The following is a 19669-nucleotide window of genomic DNA, read 5'->3' on the forward strand; positions in this document are numbered from 1 at the left end:
ATAAATTCCTAATACAATATTCTCATAAAGCATCTATGTGCTCTGTAAATATATATGGAAGATGGTATAAAAGTTTCGAAATATCGGTAGGAAAAAACTCTGCCTAGATCATAATATCAGTCATTGCTTGAGCATCAAGCGCCCATCATATTGCACTGTAACACACTGATGGCTGAAAACACAAAATGTGTTGAAGTCTCTGCTCGGTCCAAGAGTCCTGCAAGGCTGAGAAACAAAAAAGGGCGATGATGAAAAGGCTTTTTAAAATCCGCATGTACGACATGGAAGAGCCTGCGTCTTTATGCCAGTTATTCATCCAGCAAATCCCAAGAGAAGCACTGCTCTTTCCGTGCGAGAGTCCGTGTTCATTCCTGTGCTGGTGTTTTGGTATCAAAGCGGAATACTGTAGAAACCAGGAAATTCAACCAACCAGCGCCTCCATCACCACTCAGTATGTTTTTCCCGATGCAGTCCATATGGGCTCACAACACATTATGGATGCACTAAATTCAGTTTTTTTTTTGTATTGTAGGTAACAGAAAACAATAGTAATGACTAAAAGGGGAGATAAATAAAAAACATAGACATCGCACTGGAAATAATCAATAATAGTAATGACGAACACAGTGACTAGCACAACCAGTTTGACAGAAATGTTTCAGTCTCATCAAAGAGTCTCATTTTCTGCTCGAAATTGTTGGATTCAGGTGCTAACAAACTCAATATGAGGAAAAAAAAGCCCACTGCACAAAAACAAAAAAAAAGTGTGCGCCCATCTATCAAAGTGCACAGTATTGGAGTTTTGAGATCCCTTTTCTTTCTTTTGCCTTTGTCTTGTTTTGGAAGAGAGTCCTGACTGTGCCTCCCGAGAAGCAGGGAGGACACACGCCGCTTTTAAAATTTTCAATGTTACTTAGTTTTTTTCTCCAAAGTCGATTTGAAGGAAAAAAAGAGAAGCACAGACATGTCGAGCACATCTTCTGAAAACCCCAGGCTGTGGGGGTCCAGGAAAACTCCCTGGAGGAAGCGTCTATGGAGCCACAGACAATCAAGCCGGTGGACGCCACTGACCGCTCCGCCAACCCCTTCTTTGAGCTTTAGGAGCTCTGATGAGAGTCCGCACCGAGAAGCTACATTAAACATTCCCATCGCCATCAGCCCCGCTCTCATCCACCACTCTTCCTACCCTTCCAACTCTGGCTGAGGGTTTGAAGACAATGATTCTGGGACCCATTTCCTCCCTTTTTTGGTTGCGCTACCTTCATCCATGAAAGGATGTCATTCCAAAAACCAAAAAAGGTGACTGAGGTGAAACAAGGCGGCTTCGCTTGGCCTCCCTACTCCCCCTCAGACCTCTGTTTGCAGGTCAATAATGTCCTGCCCCACCAGTGGGATGGTGGTGCTCGTCTTCTCCCACTCCACAGAGTGAAGCTCCAGAGGTGAGGCGGCGAGAGGCTCCATGTCTTTGCGTACCCATGCAGGGGGCGACTGAGGAATTCCCCGGACTCCTTCCCACGACCTCTCCATTGCAGCCTGCTGTTTGTCCTGTTGGAGCAGAAAGAGAGGAGCGTTTAGGACTGGTGTCACTTCATCAAGCTGGAGCAAATCCATTATGTTATTTTAAAAGGTGAAATGAGCTTCTAATGAAGGGAGTCGGAGAAATAACTCCCGCTTTGAGGCATTGAACTATCTGAAGGTGTGTCTCATCTACAGGGAAGACATTTTGAGAATGTGAGGTTGTATATAAACACTCACGCTGTGGTTTGTTTTGTCACTTCCTCCCGAAGACACACTCCATCTCACAGACTGAAAGAAGGAAGAGAATACATCCTTATTCAAATGACCTCCAGGTACCAACAACATTAGTTCAATACACTATGTTGTTCTTTATTTATAAGGTCATTTTTCTTTTCTTAATGTCTTCTTTTTTTCTGGGAATATTGCCTGTTTTGTTGAGTATTGAGTTCATTATTTCCTGCAAATGACAGTGGAAGCAGATGGAGACAGTAGTCTGATGAGGTCTTACCTTGCTGTCAGATGGAGGAGACTCTCTGTCTTTCTCAGTGTGATGCAACTTCCTGTTCAGGTCCTGGAACATGTTCTGGTGGCGCTTCTTGGTGTGCATGATTTTCTAGAGAAGACAAAAAGCAATATTCCCAAAATTAGCACCTCCAGAAATTTGAGTTGTGAATCGTGAGGAAGAAATTATTAATTAGCAAGTTCTACTATAATAATAACAATAAAATGTATATTTACCTCAAAGTCCAGCTCTGCATAACGGGATTTCTGTCGCTGTAAATCAATAACAGAGAACAAAAATGGAGTTTAGACTTTGAAACATGTTGATAATGTTTTAGAAAATGCATAAATCAGCAGTTTTTCTCTTCCTACCTCCAGGGAGCTCATGGACAGAGTGGAAATGGTCTCGCTCTTCGACATCATTGAGTTCATGGACTCGAAGGTGTTCTCCAGGCTACTGTGGGTGATGTGCGACTCGCTGGACATGTTGTGGATGTTCTGGATGGGTGAGTCCCTCTCCGAGTAGGACACGCTGACCTGGTCGGGCGGGATCGAGCCCATCACGAAGGCGGCCTGGGGTTCAGCGAAGGGTCCGCCGAGGTGCATAAGCCTGGCCTGTGGCAACTGGTCCACGCTGATGTTGTACTTTGTGGGGTCGTCTTTGGGCTTGGACCTCAGGGTGGATGTAGTGTTGGGCATCAGGACGTAGCCGCTGCCGTCGGACATGCTGCCCTCGGCCTGAGCCAGAGCAAGGTCCGCGTCCAGCTGCTTGAAGAGCTCCCCCTCGCAGACATAGACGGGGTTCCCGCAGGATGGGTCGACTCCACCGGCCAACCGGCTTTTCTCTCTCTTCAGGGTGAGCGTGTGGCTGGAGTACTCAGGAACGGCCTGCATGTGGCTGCCCTTGGATGGTAGGGTGTGGAAGTTGGAGCCCATGGGAAGTGGCATCTGAGGGGGAGGCATCTTTTCTTCAGAAGAGCTCTTCATGCCTTTAAGGTAAAACGATAAAACAGTTTTAAAAAAATACGGAACAATTCCTTGAATGAAACGCTAAATCAATTCGTTTCAAGCCGAGACGTTTTAGGTGCTGGGCTTACCTTGTCTGTTTGAGTCCCCATCCTTTTCATTATCAGACTGCTGATAAAAGAACAAAAATCCTATTAGCTTAATGCATGCATATTTTCATTTAGGAATAAATTCAAAAAGCACTCAAGACATTAAAAAGGCAATCGGCCAAGATATTCACCATGTGCTGAGGATGGCCATTGTGATGAGAACTGCCAGAGTCTCCATTCCCATCGTCTTTGCGGTCAACTACTCTGCACTTCACAGCCTCCTGAACCTAATGGAAACACAGACAATTCAGGAAATTGTTAACAATATTCCAGCTCATTTAACCTGATAAAAAAACAATAAAATTAACTTTCATTTTTATCTTTATTCCTTTCAATTCATTTGGTTTTATTGCCTTCTTACCTCTCTACGCAGGATGCAGTGGACCATGACAATGATGAAACCCTCTAAAGAGTCGAAAACGGCAAAGAGGATCTGGAAAAGGGCGGAGCGACGGTCGGTGATGGCCAGGACGGCAGACATCCAGGTGAGGGCAAGGAGGGGGAGAACCACGCAAGAGCTCCACAGTGAGGCCCTGCAGGATGTAGAAAAAGACAAAAAAAACATCAGATTAGTAATTAAGGCTCATTCCCAGATTGCTGAGTGTAAAAACGGCATGAATGGTGAAGACCAAAAAGACCTACCCAGCTCTCTCCTTCAGTTTCACGTCGGTGATGCCGTCCTTGGAAACAAGCTTGTTAAAGACTAGAATACCAATGACCATATTCACCTGTTTGAATAAAAAAACAAAATGTGTTAATAAAACTGTTCAACGATAGGAAATACATTAAAACTTGGAAATTAAGGTCTTTAATACGAACCAAAACAACAGCAGCAGCGGGACCAACAAAAGAGTAGAGAAGTCCACCCTCAAGAGACAACCAGCAGCTATGAGAGAGAAGGATGATGATGTTAATTATTGTTTAATCAAATAATAAACAGAAGAAGAAAACTATGAAAAAAGAATAGGAACTTACTAGCTGACGGTGCCATATCCCTTAGCTTTAGTGAAACCCACGGACACAGCAACTACCAGAGCAGGAAGTCCTGTAATGCAAAAAAGATAAAGCATTACAATTAGTGCCATTAGGATAAAGGCTATAACAGAAAAAGTTATGCAGAGCTGATAAGAAATGAGATGCAATAGGAGACTTGTCCTCGTACCCCAGCCTAAGCACAGGAAGCGCTTGCGGATGATGCGGTTGCGCAGACGACCAGTGACAGCCATGTAGGACTGCCAAGCTTCTGTCAGGACCCAGCAGAAAGAGGAGAGGAAAAAGAAGTGGAGCAGGGCAGCAACAAGAGTGCACATCACCTGCAAGGGACCGGGATGAAGCAGAGCGAGAGAAACGGTTAGAAACCTGTTTCCAAGAGATCTTGATGCTGTGGGTTAGATTTGGATTGCGGCTTACCTTGTTGCGAGCCTGGGTTTGTCCGACGAGAATGAGGGCATTGGAGCAGATAATGGAGAGGCAGAAGTTGATGAGGATAACAGAGCGTTCTGAGCGAATGTACCTGCAAATGAAAAAAAAAATATGAAAAAAGGTTTAGGGGTTGGTTGATAAATCACTACGTATCATGTAATATCAGAGGTTGATTTGCTCGAAGGCGTGCTTACTTCCAAACCGAGACATAGATGATGATGAGGAGCAGCAAGGTGAGGGAAGAGACCCCACAGCCGACGATGAGGGTAACGGACGGGAGGTTTGCTCTATCCATGTTCTGTAGAGGGAAGAAAAACAGAAAAAAAAAGCCTCTTAGCGATGATTACAAACACACATAGGCAGTCACGCACCAGGCACACCAGCTACACGCACACACAAACACTGGAATGAATAGGATGCCTCTGGAAGAGCGCTATCTGGAACAGCAGACAGCTCCCTGAAGGCAAACAGCTGAATGGCACAATTGGGCCACGGCTCAGGCAAGGTGACCCCAAGGTGAACGTGTCAGAAAGATGGAAGGCAGAACTAACGAACGGTCGGCTTTGGAGGGGATGAGAAGATGCTGTTTGTCCTCAATGGACATATTTTGATGTCAACCTGCTTCTCTTCTACCCCTTCGGGGGGCTGCAGGGGAACAGGTGGACCATTATCACCTGTGCATTAATCCGCCACCAGCAGCCCCCTCTGATCTCTGACAGCAACTTAGCGCCTGCTCCTGCCGCCAGCGGCGCTGACCCGTTCTGTGCTTCGACATGGCTCCTGGCGCCGAGTTTAGTTTGGATTAGACAGAGCCAGGGGTTGTTTCACTGCCTTGCTGCACGTGCCAGCGGGTCACTCCTGGACGCACAAATCTCAGCTTCACAAAACCCTCTCGGCGACTAATTGCTGGTTCCCCATGCTTGTGCGTCTCGCACTTACTCTCCAGGCTTTTAATGAGGCTTTGAGCTAAGCTCACACCTCTGATGCAGTTGTCATCACCTCAAAGTGTGAGCAGGATGAGAAATATTAAGGCTCCATCCTTGCTCTAATTATAGCACTATAACAGGGAGAAAAGATGGAAAACCAGTGATGTGTCCTTAAAAAGTGACTAATAAAATATCATAGAAAAGAGAATATATGTAGGGAATAAACTAGCAGGGTTTTTTTCTTTTGTAGCTTGTTTAAGCATTACACGTAGAAATGCAGCAGTCCGTTGGCAAAAAATCAAATTGAATTTTTTTTTCATTGGTTCTGGAGTAAAAATTTTTCATATTTATTAAATGCATCAAATCTAAGAACCATTTATGGTTGTTTTTGTTATTGTTGATGGATAAACAGTGATAGTCTACTTTTTATTTATTTTTTTGCTGAAAACTTCAATTCCATCATTGGAGATGCTTCTCCAATGATGGAATTGAATTTGTTTCTATTTTTTGTGTTATGGTCCTTAGGAAGAAAATCATAACTGGCAGGTTAAACCTTCAAGAAAAATCACAAATACTGGTCATGAAAAGTCTGGTTGGAGCATCTCAGTTTATGAGCATAATGTGAAGATGCTTCCCGAATATCAAAGCACAGATGGGGAATTTTGCCTGTGGCAGAATGAGACTTAATTTAGTGTGGTAAATTTGTTTCAAACTCTACATGAGTAGCATTCCCGACCAGATGGCAGTTAGCAGAGGGGTAAGTTGTCGTACCGCCTGGGTTTGCAGGGAATCTGGGGTGTAATACAGTTGATACTGTTTCCTTTCTTTATGTATCTGGGTCGAATCTTGCTCCCTTAGCTAAGTGAGCTCCACACAGCTAGTTGGACCTAGATATGAAGCACGTCCTTGACCGGATCGTGTGCTCCCATTTTGAATAGTGTGTTAAGTGACCCCCCTATGCTTTAAAATTATATATCAAGAGTAGTCACGGGTACCTGCTCTTATAAGAATATGGGGTGCTTTTATGGGGCCATTGTGTTTCAAGTACATCAAATGAGAGCTAATTAACACTCTGCAACATCTGGTTGTTTTTTTCCCCCTCCAATGCTCGCCCCCCTCTTTCCTGTTTCTGTTACTCAAATCTCACTGGTGTTCTTCATGGAAGACGCTGTTATTGAAAATGCCCACAGTGCACATCAAAGGATAGATAAAGAGGCAGGCAATGTGCGGGTGGTGGTGGGGATAAGAAGAAGAAAAAGAAAAAGAAAGGAGTGCATTGCCGTCAGTGCACGACCAGATGTCTGTTTCTCATTGGTCTGCCTCTCTGGCATTTTAAATCTTGCTGCTGCTGCGTCCAAAGAAGGAGAAGTCGAAGCAGGAGAAGGAGGAGGGTGGGGTGCATGTAATTGAGAATTCAGAGATATTGGCAGAGAGAATGATTGCCTCAGATGCCTTTTTTTCTTTTTCTTTTCTACTGTGATGAGAGGTGGAGGGAGGTGTTCAGATTGGCAACAGCAAATCAAGTCAAATCTGGGATGCACACAAACAAGTTGGAGCATAAAAAACACAAAGGTTTTAGCAGTTAAAAGACCGCAGTGCAATGTTATGCGTTGATCTGCAAATTAATGAGGAAATCAAGGAAAATATATTTGTTGAGAAGATTTCAGCTGAGTATTTTTCTCTGCTTGGCGGTTTTCATGCCTCAAGATGACAGCGGATAGAGGCTGCACAGTCTATATTGTTTTTGCGCATGGCATACAGTCATGCAATATGGCCAAAAAAGCAATCATTAGAAACTGCCTATTTTCTTTTTCTTTTGGCAAGATTAAAGTGACTTCTGCATGTCTTGTTATTGTGCGCATAACGTTATCATTCTTCTGTAAACATTAACCTTTTAGTAGAAAATATAATAGCAACATGTTGCCCGATTGTGTTTTATCAGTAGGAAAAACAAGCAGGTTCTCCGATCCGCGGCACCTGCGCGGAGACAAAGGAGCGCTGCTGCAAAGCCCCTCACTAGAAAACAACAAGTCCCTATCAGCTCACCCGCTGCTCCGCATTCACACTGCAGAAGACGTTTAGCATGCACATCGTGTCAATGCAAAGAAAAAGGGGGGGAAAAAAGAAAAAAAAAAAAAAGCCCTTACAGGGAACAGACGGGAGACTTACCGAGTCGGAGTTGACGCGCGCTAAAATGGCGAAGGTGGAGAGGCTGTCACACACGCATTTGGTTCTGTGTGAATGAACGGGCACCGCTCTGCAGCTCCGAGCAGACCACGAGCCAAGAAGAGAGGAGCTGCACACGAGAGAGGAGAGGGGGAGTTAGGAGAGGAGAGATCTGACAAATCTCTGATCTGAGCGTTTTCCTTATGGCTTTTTAAACAAATATGAGTGATGAGAAAATAGGGTCAATCTACAAAAAATAAATAATAAGAAGAAATTAACTAGATTTTTTTTGTAATCCATTAACATAAACGGATAGTAAAAAGTAATTTCTAAGCTAAAATAATACATGTTTTTAATCAGCTTGGGATGCATGATCCATGTGCATGTGATTAACTGGAATGTTCATCGTAATTAATCATGACGGATCTTAACAAATGCCACAATGAGCATAATCCTTATCACACTCTTTCCTCGTTATATTTAAATCAGGCCCATGGTAAGCAAGGAACAGGGTGTCCCCTCAAGGAGAGCATGGATTATAAATTATGGACATTTTCCCTCATCTGAGAGCTCACAATATGCAACAAATGCATTTGTTTGTTGCATCTGCTATCTGATTGGCATCATACAGTCAGCAGGTTCAGGCTAGTAGCATCTGAGTAAAACTGCATAGTGCATATCTATATAATTCCCATAGAAAGTTGCAGAGTTTTGCATATATTAGTAGGATGCAGTTCAGTGGTTCTGGGAATGGAGCTCTTCAGATGAAGAGTCCCCATCCCCCAAACTCTGCTGTTAGCCAGTGCTTCATCCTGTCTCTATTGGTGCATTAATCACATTTGCTGTTTAAATTGAATCTAATTTGACTGAAAGCGTATGGGCCCCCCTCTGAAAGTTTACGAGGTAATTACATTTTCTTTCCTAATCTTGCTTACCTCAGCTCTGGCTGCTGTGTGAAAAGGGCTGGTTGTTGTGCATTTTTATCTCTTATTGTTCTTGCATATATCTTTCAGAGCTCAAGAAGTCTACCTCTGTAATAGTTTGAAATCGGATGATTTAAACTGTTGGAAACTGTGAAGATTGAAATGAGTTTGAAGCCACCCTCTGTGGGTAACTGGGGCTTTTATTTCTTGACTCTCTGGCTGTCTGTAAGTGTGTCAGACAGGTGATTAAGTCTGAGACTGAGGGGTCAGCTTGCACGTGTACTGGTTTTTCTTTGCCTTGTCATAAAGGACTGACATGAAAAAGCTGGAATGACCATTGCCTTCCCTATTACAAGTTTGTGTAAATGATAACAGATGTGTGCATTTTAACTGGAAAGGCCATCCCTTTCACAAGAAAAAAATAGATAAAAGTGATGGTCAGATGCACATTCAAAGAAAAAAACATCAGTTAACACTTACGTTTCACTCTCATCCCATGAAAGGCATGTTTCATTGATAGTGTCCTGCAAAGAAGAGGCAGATGGAGAAGGTTAGTGTGAGGAATCTCTCTGTAGAAAAGGAAAGCATGTAGGCTGGGACACCTTACTACAAACGTGTGAGATGCAACAGCTTGCTGGTAGCCACATGCCCACATTTTTTCACCCCCTTGCTTTGTGATGCATTAATGAAACCAAAAGCAGCCACTTATCAGCTGCAGACTCTAATTATTGCGCATGATTTCTCATCATCGAGGGACCGTTTGGTCGCTTATGAGATTTTCTCTGGGCTTCAGCTGCCACAAGCCGACGCAAAAGTCAAAGTGTCGCAGCAAATGTCAGGAAAATGTCAGTCTCTCTGCATTGTGCTGCACAAACACCCACAGGGAGGCTGATATTTTTCCATTAGGTTGATCATTAGGGACTCACGTTGCGCAGGTGGGGGAACTCGATCTCGACAGGGGTTGACAGGAGAGTCGGGGTGGGGCTGACAATCACGGTCACCACCTTGGAGTTGAACAGGGTGGTGTTGCTGTGGAGGAAGAGCACACCTCACTGTCAAAACTTGATCTTAGACGTGTGAGACTGTGAATTAGACTGCAGGAAGATAGAGTGTTAATGCTTAAACAGAGAAATGTTACCTCTGGAAGGACATCATTGAAGAAAGGTTTCTGTACAAGACAATGCCGGTCACAAAAGCATCATTGGCATCTGAAAAAAGAAAACAATCTCGCTCAGTCTTCAAGCTAAACCCACCACTGGTTTATTGTTTGACAAAATGTTACATTTGTATGATCTTACCAGCGGATTTGAGGGACAGAGCATCGCGGGAAACTGAGATCTTCTCCTCTGAGGTACTGACCCAGTCCGGTCGCCCTCTCCAGCCCTTCACAGGGAAGGTGAAGTTGGAGCTTGTGGTTGTTGGGCGCTTGTGGATGTTCAGCACTGAAAGGCACAAATGATAATATACAAAGGGAACTTTGTTAGCAGAAAGCACTCATTGGTTCTAGCAGCTGATGGACTTGAATAACAAATGCATTCAGGCGTTGATTGAACAACAAAAAGAAAACAAATTAACTGGGCTCACCTAAATTCTCAGTGACTTCGTAAATGTCCTGAAAGCCGCTCATTTGTACTCCGATCATGTTCACAAACTCCTCAACAAGGCGTAGGAACCCCTTGATATTGGCACCCATCTAAGTGAGAGAAAATGGAGACAATAAGAAGAACATTAAAATATGGCAGCATATAAATCTGGTTTATTTGCTCAGTCAAGCATAGCGAGTTTAATGATTATTTATGGATGTGCAGGTTCCAGCCAGTACTTATTATTTCAAAGCGCACAGAGGCTGACATAAAAAAGCATGGAAAACGCACAATTCTTGCTGCTATGCAACTCCAGAACTTCCGTACGGCCATAAAAGGGCAGGCTGTTGATTCATACTCTATTTTTTTTTGTCCTTTCTCTTTTTCTCTCAGTGAAAAGGGAGGGCCACCTGACTTGCGTGTCTCTGACGCAGAGAAGCAGCGATGTGGGCGCGTGTGCATCTGCATGCAATGTTCTGTCTGTGTTTCTATACAGCAGTAGCCGTCAGTAGGTGGGATGGCACGGAGACGCACAGATTGCAGAGTGGGAGTAGTGATTTTCCCTGATTCAGAGAGGCAATGGCCTCGGTAACTCGCTCTCCTGCTCTCAGATCAGTTTGTGCATAACAGTGTGTGTTTATTACAACTTTTTTTTTCAGGCTGGTCTTTCTTGGGAAACTTGCAGGAACATTACAAGCGTCATTGGAAGGCGGAGGAGGTTTGTCGACAGTTGGCCAAACGTGACAAAGTTCTGTTCGGTCTAATCTGAGTTTAACAAACTGGATGAGTAAATGTGTGCACATCTCATCTAACACTTTTGTTTTGAAACTTCTGCTTAAATTAAAAGGTTTGAATGAATAAATATTTCCACTGTATGTGTAGTCCATGTCCTGATTTTGTTGGTACTTGTACAATCTCTTGTAAGTATTTTCTGAGATTTATTCTCCACCCTGTTTATCCTATTTAGGCAACTTCAATAAAATAGACTTATTTTTCCCCTTTTCCCTTTGTGCACTCTTACAGTCACACCTTGATATCACATACCAGTTGTGCCTCTTCCCATTTGTCATGATGTTCCTCCTTCAGTAGGTTGCTGATGGTCTGGACGTAGTTCTGCAGATCATCAAATACAAAGGTAGGTGAGAAGGTGAGAAGACACCGAGTCCATCTTGTTTAGATGCAATTTGTTCCTTAAAAATGTTTAACTTCAAATTTATGGATCTCAGTTGGAGCTTACCTCAATGTCAGCGCTGCTCAGCCTCAGTCTGGTTGCCTTGTACAACTCTGTGGTGTTCTTCAGGATCTCCATTATGGCCAAAAGGTCACCACTGTACTTGGCTTTTTCATCAGAGGAAAATCTCAAGCGGGAAATCACCTCAGCAACGCCATCAACGCTTTGCCCGATCTGCGCTTTGGAGGTGTAGTCCCTTGACTACAGAGATAGAGTTAGAAGGTTATTTCTAATATTTTACTTCACATTAAATCCAATGAGTAGGACTTTATTGATAATTTCAGGGGGCATACCAGCATCTGAATGTTCTCGTAGTTCTTAGAAACACATTGGGTGTAAGTGGGGTTCTCCCAAGAAGCAAGACGTCCATCAGCAAGGGTGCAGCGACGCAGAATAAGACCTGTTGATGAGATGAAGAACTCTTAGTTTAGTTTTAAATAGATATTTGAAAGTCTGAAGTATAAAGTTAGCTTCCAGACTGTTAAAGTACCTGATGCATCAGCAGGGCAGGAAACAACAGCGACATCTCCAGCGGGGGTTTTCTTCCAAACAATGTCTCCGGTGTTCTGCTCAGGACAGATCTCATGGGGCTCTAAAAAAATCACAACCAGTTGTTGCATGATGAGTTTCCTGTTTGCTTTTGTATTTGTGAAACGATGGCATTAATCTATTGTGCTGCAGACACTAACCAGGGCATCTCTTCTCATTGCAGCGCTTCTGCTCTCTGGTGTCACCGGGGCAAGGCTCTCCTCCAAAGAAAGGCCCCTCACAGACTCTCTGTCTCTGCTGGATCCCTCCACCACAGGTCTTGCTGCAGCTTCCCCATGAGCTCCATGGATGCCAGGTTCCATTAACTATAGACAAAAGACCATTAATTCTGATCCTGTTAAGTAAAAAGCGAAACTGGGATCTGGGATGTACTTTATAACTCACCGGGGCAATCCTTCAGGAAACAGTTTGCTGTCTCTTTCCAGCCTCCATGGCACTCTGAGCCGCCATAAGATGGCCCGTTGCACTCCCTGGTTCTCTGCATGGTGCCATTGGAACAAGAGGCAGAGCAGGAACTCCAGGCGGACCACTCATTCCAGGATCCGTCCACTAGAGGGAAGTAGAGGAGCGTGTATGAAGAAGAGTTATGAGGATGGCAAGGACAAGACAGACCCTCGGGCCATACCAGACATCTTGACAAACTCACTGATGTTATTAACATCTCGCATGACCCAGTTAAGCTGAGCGTAAGCAGAACAGAAAGTTGGATCTCTGTTATGCGCCCTTCAACTATCAAGTTCAAACTCTAATTAGTAATTTGGAAGTTTAAACTGGATAATCATTTCAGACAATTTATGGATGCAATTACAGTTTTGAGTTTTTAATTAAATTGAGTGACAGATTAATAAGAAAAAAAATAATATTCATTTAATGATAAATAAATTGGTCATTTATATTTGATCCTTTCTACAAGCTCAGGACATATTAAAATACATGTAAAAACAATTTAATTACATTTATTACTAAGCCAAAGTGAATGTTGACATAACGTTTCTATTACAGCCAAATCTGTTGGTAATCACAAACTTAATTTCCTTTGAGTTTCAACTAAAATACACAATCATCTTGTAGTAATTGCTTTTCGCTTTTTCCCGGTTTCTTTTTTATTTTGTTAAACAGCGACACCTGGTGGTGATGAGGTGAAACTGCAACAAATCCATACCCATTTTAAAAAGATACACTTACATAAAAAACACGTGTAAATGACGACAATTAGACACGGGAAAAAAATCTACTCGGCGCTGCAGTAACTTCAGAGGTAAAACTTTTCTGCACATGAGTAGGTGGCTCAATGGGAGAGCGACTTAAACTTGGTCAAGTGACCATGAGCACAGAGTGAGTCACAGGCAGCTGTTAGGAGGCCACTGACTAACATCCATAGACGCTTTTATTCTGGTGAGTCAGATGAAATAGCAACCTGCCTTTGCCGTTGTGATGATGCAGACACAATTAGGTGACTTAATTAGGCTCTCATAAATGAATCAGTCAGATGAAGGGTTAAGCATCACATCCTGCGCTTGTTATTGAGAACTTTTAACCGAACAATCTAGGCTTTGAAGAGAATATTTAGATTTTTTTAAAAGTAATACATCAAGAAATGCAGCTCACCTGGGCAGACAGCGATGTTGCAGAACTTGGTTTGTCTTGTGGGGCCGCGGCAAGGCTGTCCTCCATTCTGGGGCTGCTTGCAGGTGCGGGTTCGGTCACGGTAACCGCGGCCACATGTGGAGGAACACAGGCTCCAGGGGGTCCACTCATCCCAAGCACCATTCACTGCAAACATGTGAGAAATATACTTCATTTATGATTTATTTTATCTTTGAAAACTTGAAAAGTTTCTAACTTCTGCAGGCATCATTCAGAGTTTCTGCCGTGCTCATACTAGGATCCAAAGACTCACCAGGGCAGACAACTGAGTTGTTGCATGGTCGGTTCTCACGCAGGGCTCCGGTGCACTGGGTGGTGAAGGAAGAAGTGGCACAGAGGCGGGAACGGCTCTGCCAGCCCTCCCCACAGGTGACTGAGCATGGGCTCCAAGTGGCCCACTCATCTGTCTTTGCATCTGTTATGAGAACATTAAACACTCTAAGGTTAGGGGATTGCATTGCTTCACTTTAGTCATCTATTTGTTGCATCTATTTGTTGTTATCTCACCTGTTTGAGTTGCTACAGCTCCTGGGTTGGACTCATCAGGGTTGTCTCTTTTCAGACCAATAATGGCACGCAAACCTTGGCTTCTGTTCCTCTCTTTGCCTGTGAGAGTTAAATGAATTGCATAATTATGGATTGAAAGCCCAGCCACCTGCAGCAGTGTTTTGGTTTAATGACAAAATTATAGCTTACCAATGCAGAGCTGAGGGTTGCAGGCACGGCCTTCCTCCACTGTTCCTTCACACACTCCATCCTCGGGCTGGCAGGTTCGGCTGCGCACCTGGACTCCGCCGCCACACTCCTGGCTGCATACGGACCAGCGGCCCCAGCCTGCCCAGCTCTCTGCAGGAAGACATAAAAAAAGAACGAGAAGATACTTGTTAAGAAGAGTTGGAAACTACAAGAGCTGAGAAAAAATTACAGCAGTTGGAAACATTATTACTGCCTTTGTGTAAAGCCTGATTCAGTTGTCTAACTTCAGGTTTAAGAGGAGGAAGTCAGTAATATTCTTTATGTGTAGGAAATGAGCAAGGACGTTTCTTTGTCAGCAGAATGGTGCTATCTAGTGGATAGATGTTTTATTTGAAAACATCTGTTTGCTTTTATCCACTTGGTGCGAACCTCTGTCAGAACAGTGTGTGTGTGTGCGTGTGTGTGAGAGAGTGAGTGCCTGTTGCTATGGATACAGCAAGTGCAGATCTTCGATTTCTGCTGGCAGCCGACTATGAGGTCTTTGTGTTCCTTTCTAGCCTGACATATAAACAGGCTCTCTGTGCAAGTCTTGGTGCAAAGCTGAGCAATGTGTGAGGTGCAGCAGGTGATGCTACTTAGCTCTAAGGATGCAACATCAAATATCCCTAACAGCCTTGATTTACTTCTCATTATCTTGTGTGGTTGTAGAGCAAGAACTCTGGCTCTGCAGGCATGGATCATTGCTCTCAGCAGCTGTTTAGACACACCGCTGAAGCAGTGGGAGATTGCAACCTGCAGAGCTGTTTAGTTTTGGAGAACTTGACTCCTTTACTCAGTTAATTTAACTGTTTTGATCATGAGACTTGTGTTTTCTGTGCTTTTCCTTTGCACTTTTCAAAGTTTATAACCCAAACCACACTTACTGATAATCTCAGCATCACGTCCGTTGTCTTTGGGAACAGGAGTGCATTTTTCCACGTAGACGCCGCCCCGGTAGCAGCTTCCTGGCTTCCTCTTTGGGGCCTCCCAGCACTGGCAGGGGGTGTTCATTATGCCACAGGGATAATCATGGGTGCTGCTGTTCAGGCACTTCTCCAACCACTGGCACAGCATCTGGCAGGCGGGCATGCTTGGGTTCCTCTTTCCCACAACCAGAAACTCTGCCTTGAACTCGCTGACACCTTGCTCTTGCCCAACAACCTCCAGCGTGTTCCTTGCGGCCACCTTGCGGATCTGCAGGAATTGCTTGCTTGACTCCAGGTAGGTGACGGCAGTGGAAGCGTCACAAAGCCTGACAACCTCGTCGAAGCTCTCCATACCCAGGTAGGTGCGAGAAGTCTCGATGAAGGAGTCGAACTGGAAGGTCTTGATCTGGCGGGGCACGCAGGAGTCGGTGGGCTTGGTGATTTTCATGTAGACATTGTAGCGGCGTGGATCGGGGTTTTGCAGGGTCCAGGAGCAAGGAGCGGAAGGCAGGGTGGTCGTAGAGGAGAACACGCCAAAGAAGCGACTCTGCTCCAAGGTGGCACAGGTTGCAGAGGCCGGTCCAGAGGGAGTGCAGGAGGTCAAACCGAAGAAGAGCAGGATTAGGGCCACGCAGGGGCCGGTGAGAGCTGACCACGCCATTGGGTCGGCTTAGGTTTGGTATTGGTGAAATCTGGGTTTAACTTTGTTGATTCTTCGATTTCTTTGTTGCAAGTTACTGCACTTGATTCAGATCTCTTGATTATCTTCGCAAACCCTTCTGAAGATTAGCTTTGCTTTAATGCATCAGACTATTTGTTATCTCAGAGAGGGATCTGTTGGAAACAAAAAACATAAAAAAGTCTGTTAGACTGCTTTGATGTTGACAGTTATTGGTACGAACTGCAGAATACAATGCATTTTAATTGGAGCCATTGTTAAGCTAATATTTATGCAGCAGAGATTGTTGTCTGATCTGTATCACAGTGTTTCAGGCTACGCTGAATGATCTAAAATGCCTGGTTGTCTGGAAAATAATTGCTGTGGCGGAGCAATTACAGTCCTTCACAGCGAGGTGGTATCTCCGAGCTCTTGCTCTTTCCTCCCACACACCTAACTGTGTGCGTCAGTCTGACGTCCATGCAAGCTTCGCCACTGGCAACTTATTTGTGCAATTCACTCCTCTTATTAAGCAGTAAACAGGCGGGAAAAAAATAAAATAATCATCTGCAGCCATGGTGAGGGGTATTTACATACCCTGCCCTGGCATTTCAGAAATTGCATGGGGAATATTTCCAGCATTGCTTAGGGGGGAATGAAGCAAAATGATCTTAATTACTATGACTTTTGCACATTATGTTGAATGCATTCAAAGAAAATATGTTTAATGCATGCATTTTCTACAATTCTGCAGAAGGTTGTTATGCTTATGAGTAATTCATCGTTTTTTTTGTTTGTCTTGCAAATATGCTTCTTTTAGACATAAGGGTCTGCAGAGTCTCCGTCTAAATCCCAGCATTACTGAAGCAAAGCAGGATAAAGGAGACACTCATTGGCTCTCAGAAGAGAGTAAAGCTGTTGCTCAGCAACAAGTTTTACTTTCAGACAGAGCTAGTTTTCTGCTTTATCATGTTTTCCATCTTAGTCTTTGTTATACTATTCGCTTCACAGTTTATGGCAGTTTCTGCAGTTTATGAAACAGGAAATGGATTATTAGAGACAAATTAATTGCTATTTCAGAGTCTGCTGCAGAAACCTGTATTTAAATGTGGGTTCATCGTAAAGATAAAGCAGCGGCAGCACGCTGAATGCATATGCAGCGACTGTCATAAGCACCTGCACTACTCAAGTTAAGTACTCATAATTACATCCATCTCATCTCTCCCGCCTCCCTGCCTTGCTCTCGCCCCACCCCTTCTCTCAGCTTGTCTCATTTCTATGAGCAATGCAGTAGAGACCTTTGCCTTGTGTCAGCGGCTGTCTTTCTCTCCTTTACCCCCTCCCAACCCTTTTGGCAACCGGAAGCTCCATGAATGGGCATCTGATGAGAAAGACTTTGAAAAGAAAAGTCCAGCCGTGGCGGGAGAACTCTCCCTACTCTCCCCAACTGCTTCCACCCTCCCCACACCTATCTACCTCGTCCTCTCGCTTGTCCATTTGCTGTCGTCAACAACACATTGTGTGCATAGCAGGCTGCCTAAAGAGCGGGCAGTTTGTTGTTATGGAGACAGAGCTTATTTTCTGCAGAATAGTGTGAAAATCTCCACATTTGCCATCTGTGACATGCTTTCTGTCCTTGGTGACGTGCACACTTTCTAGAAGCTACAGATGAAGGGATGAAGAAGTAAAACAGCAAATCACTGTAAAAGAATAAAGAAAGTACTTGGATGTGTCATTACTGAAGTGACAGGTGAAATCTTACAGACTGAGTTTTGAGAGTCAAACTTTGTACTATCAATGCACCTTCAAAGTCAGTATGGGTTGTTCTGTTAGTAAAATACTGCCTGAATGTTGTATGAGGTGTTATACTTTCTTTACTGACTGTTCATTTGATATAATATCAGTTCAGTGCAGCAAAAAGACTGAGAATGTCTGGATCAAGCATGCTTCTTGCTCTTGAAAAAGATTTAACAGAAGCAGTTTTTGCACCTAATAATGTATTTTTACTCTGAAGAAAAGCTCGTATTTCTTTTTTTGCTCCAGCCGTTGCAAAAAATCTGCACATGTGCATGAACGTACACTTTAAGGCTCTGCAGGAAAAAAAACACATTTTCAGCAAAGGCAAAACAATTCATTGCATACTGCAGAAAATACCCGAGTCTGTAGGTTTAATAAGATGTTTGCATCAAAGCTGACTTGTTGCACAGCTATGAAATGAACTGAACAAGTCATGCAAATCCAATCCAGATGACTGAGAAATATATCTCTTTAAATTTAAAGACTTAGTATTAATATTGTTCCATTGTAGCTAGTCAGTGTCAGTCTTCTGCAACAACACTTAATCAAAAAGGAAAGGAAAACCATAAAGTTCAATGAAGCAGCCTGTTGCCTCAGTACAACTTTCTTCTGCTGCATCTGTCTACACAATGGGAAGCACGGTCCTACTTTAATAGTGACATTGTGTGAGTGCAGGTTTAAAACAATTCAAAACTGCATTAAAATGAGAAGCTGTTGTTAGGTTGATGCATACAGGAGCTGAAACATTCAAAATCAGTGGAGCAGATCTCAATGTGAGGCAGTACAGGCAAAGTTTCAGCGTTTCAGCACCGCGGACAGCGACACACCAACTTTAAAATCAGAGGAAGCATTCTCATTCGCATCACTCATCCTCACTTTAGGACTTCACCATGAAGATAAAACACTTTCAGACCATTCATCAAATACTTTCCACTTTCTCCTTACCTCGAAAATTCTTCTTTGAAGTCTTTATCAGCGGCTCTCTAACCGGTCCGGTCCAGTCGTCTCGGTTCGGATCTGGCAGCAGCTGCTGAGTTCGTCTCTCGAAAAAGTCTGACTAGACCTCAAAGTCTTGAGATCTGCGCTCCTGGCCAAAAACTTTCGCAGTTCTGTGGAGACCGCCGAAAGGATGCGCCAGGTCCAAACACTCGAACCCCAGAGCGGGGATCGATCCCAAGTTTCAGTGCAGTCCACTCTCACAAGCAAAGAAAAATTGAATGCGACTCTAACCAAACTCCAAAGAGTTTACTACCAACTTTGTTTAGCTGCTATAGCCTATCCAAGAAGAAGGAAGCGGCGTATAGCGAAGGGACAAATTGGTTGTTGTCGGAGCTCCAGCAGAAAGTCCGTTCTCGTTTGTCTTTGTTTCTCTCTAAGCTCCAGAATCAAAAATGTTGGTACTTCTACTCCCGGCTTCGGAGTCTTCTTGCTTGTGGTCTTTGCACTGCAAGTGGGTCCAGTCTCAGTGTAGCTTGTGGCCTCCACTCGGAGCTATATATCCCACCCCGCCCCTCCCTTGGCTTGAAGTTGGGAGTCAGTGCGTGGATGGAGTAGCGAAGTGAATGAGACAGCATCATCGGAGAGGGAAGGGAGGGGCGGGAGGAGAGTGTGTGGCTAGTGTGCGGAGGAGACGCGGCTGTGTGTGTGTGTGTGTGTGTGTGTGTGTGCGAGCGCGTGCGCAGGCGTGCGCGTGGACGTGTGAGAGCGGCAGTGTGTCAGCGCACGGAGGAGGGAGGGAGCTGAGCCGAGAGAGGAGGGGCGGGATCTATGCAGGGAGACAAACGATAATGAAGAGCAAACTACGCAGATATGAACGCACAGCCAAAGGTACCGGAAAGAGGATCAACGGAATAGGTGTGCAGCAGGCAGCAGGGGACGCAATGAAGAGAAATCAATTGTTTTCTCAGATGAATGGCAATGCGACACTTCTGAATGTCATTGCAAACATTTGCACAGAGACATGCGACATGTT

General features: G+C 44.2%; 1 protein-coding gene across 1 annotated transcript; it reads right to left on the minus strand.

The window, feature by feature from the left end:
• Nucleotides 1-1347: 1347 nt before the first annotated feature.
• Nucleotides 1348-19170, minus strand: LOC114156424 (adhesion G protein-coupled receptor B1-like). The gene is made up of 32 exons (XM_028036848.1): nucleotides 18643-19170; nucleotides 15201-16076; nucleotides 14278-14427; nucleotides 14089-14187; nucleotides 13835-13996; nucleotides 13543-13707; nucleotides 12319-12483; nucleotides 12075-12239; nucleotides 11876-11977; nucleotides 11679-11785; nucleotides 11392-11586; nucleotides 11199-11267; nucleotides 10156-10264; nucleotides 9870-10013; nucleotides 9710-9779; nucleotides 9498-9600; nucleotides 9052-9095; nucleotides 7652-7778; nucleotides 4751-4854; nucleotides 4545-4647; nucleotides 4297-4447; nucleotides 4110-4179; nucleotides 3954-4020; nucleotides 3777-3862; nucleotides 3496-3667; nucleotides 3266-3361; nucleotides 3117-3156; nucleotides 2392-3008; nucleotides 2257-2292; nucleotides 2027-2131; nucleotides 1756-1806; nucleotides 1348-1545 (listed from the first exon to the last, which is right to left on the minus strand). Exons 2-32 carry the CDS (start codon nucleotides 15901-15903, stop codon nucleotides 1348-1350), a joined length of 4575 nt encoding a protein of 1524 aa, XP_027892649.1. The 5' UTR covers nucleotides 15904-16076; nucleotides 18643-19170.
• Between the last annotated feature and the right edge of the window lie 499 nt (nucleotides 19171-19669).

The sequence above is a fragment of the Xiphophorus couchianus genome, chromosome 13 (assembly GCF_001444195.1).
Source record: "Xiphophorus couchianus chromosome 13, X_couchianus-1.0, whole genome shotgun sequence".
Taxonomy (NCBI): Eukaryota; Metazoa; Chordata; class Actinopteri; order Cyprinodontiformes; family Poeciliidae; genus Xiphophorus; species Xiphophorus couchianus.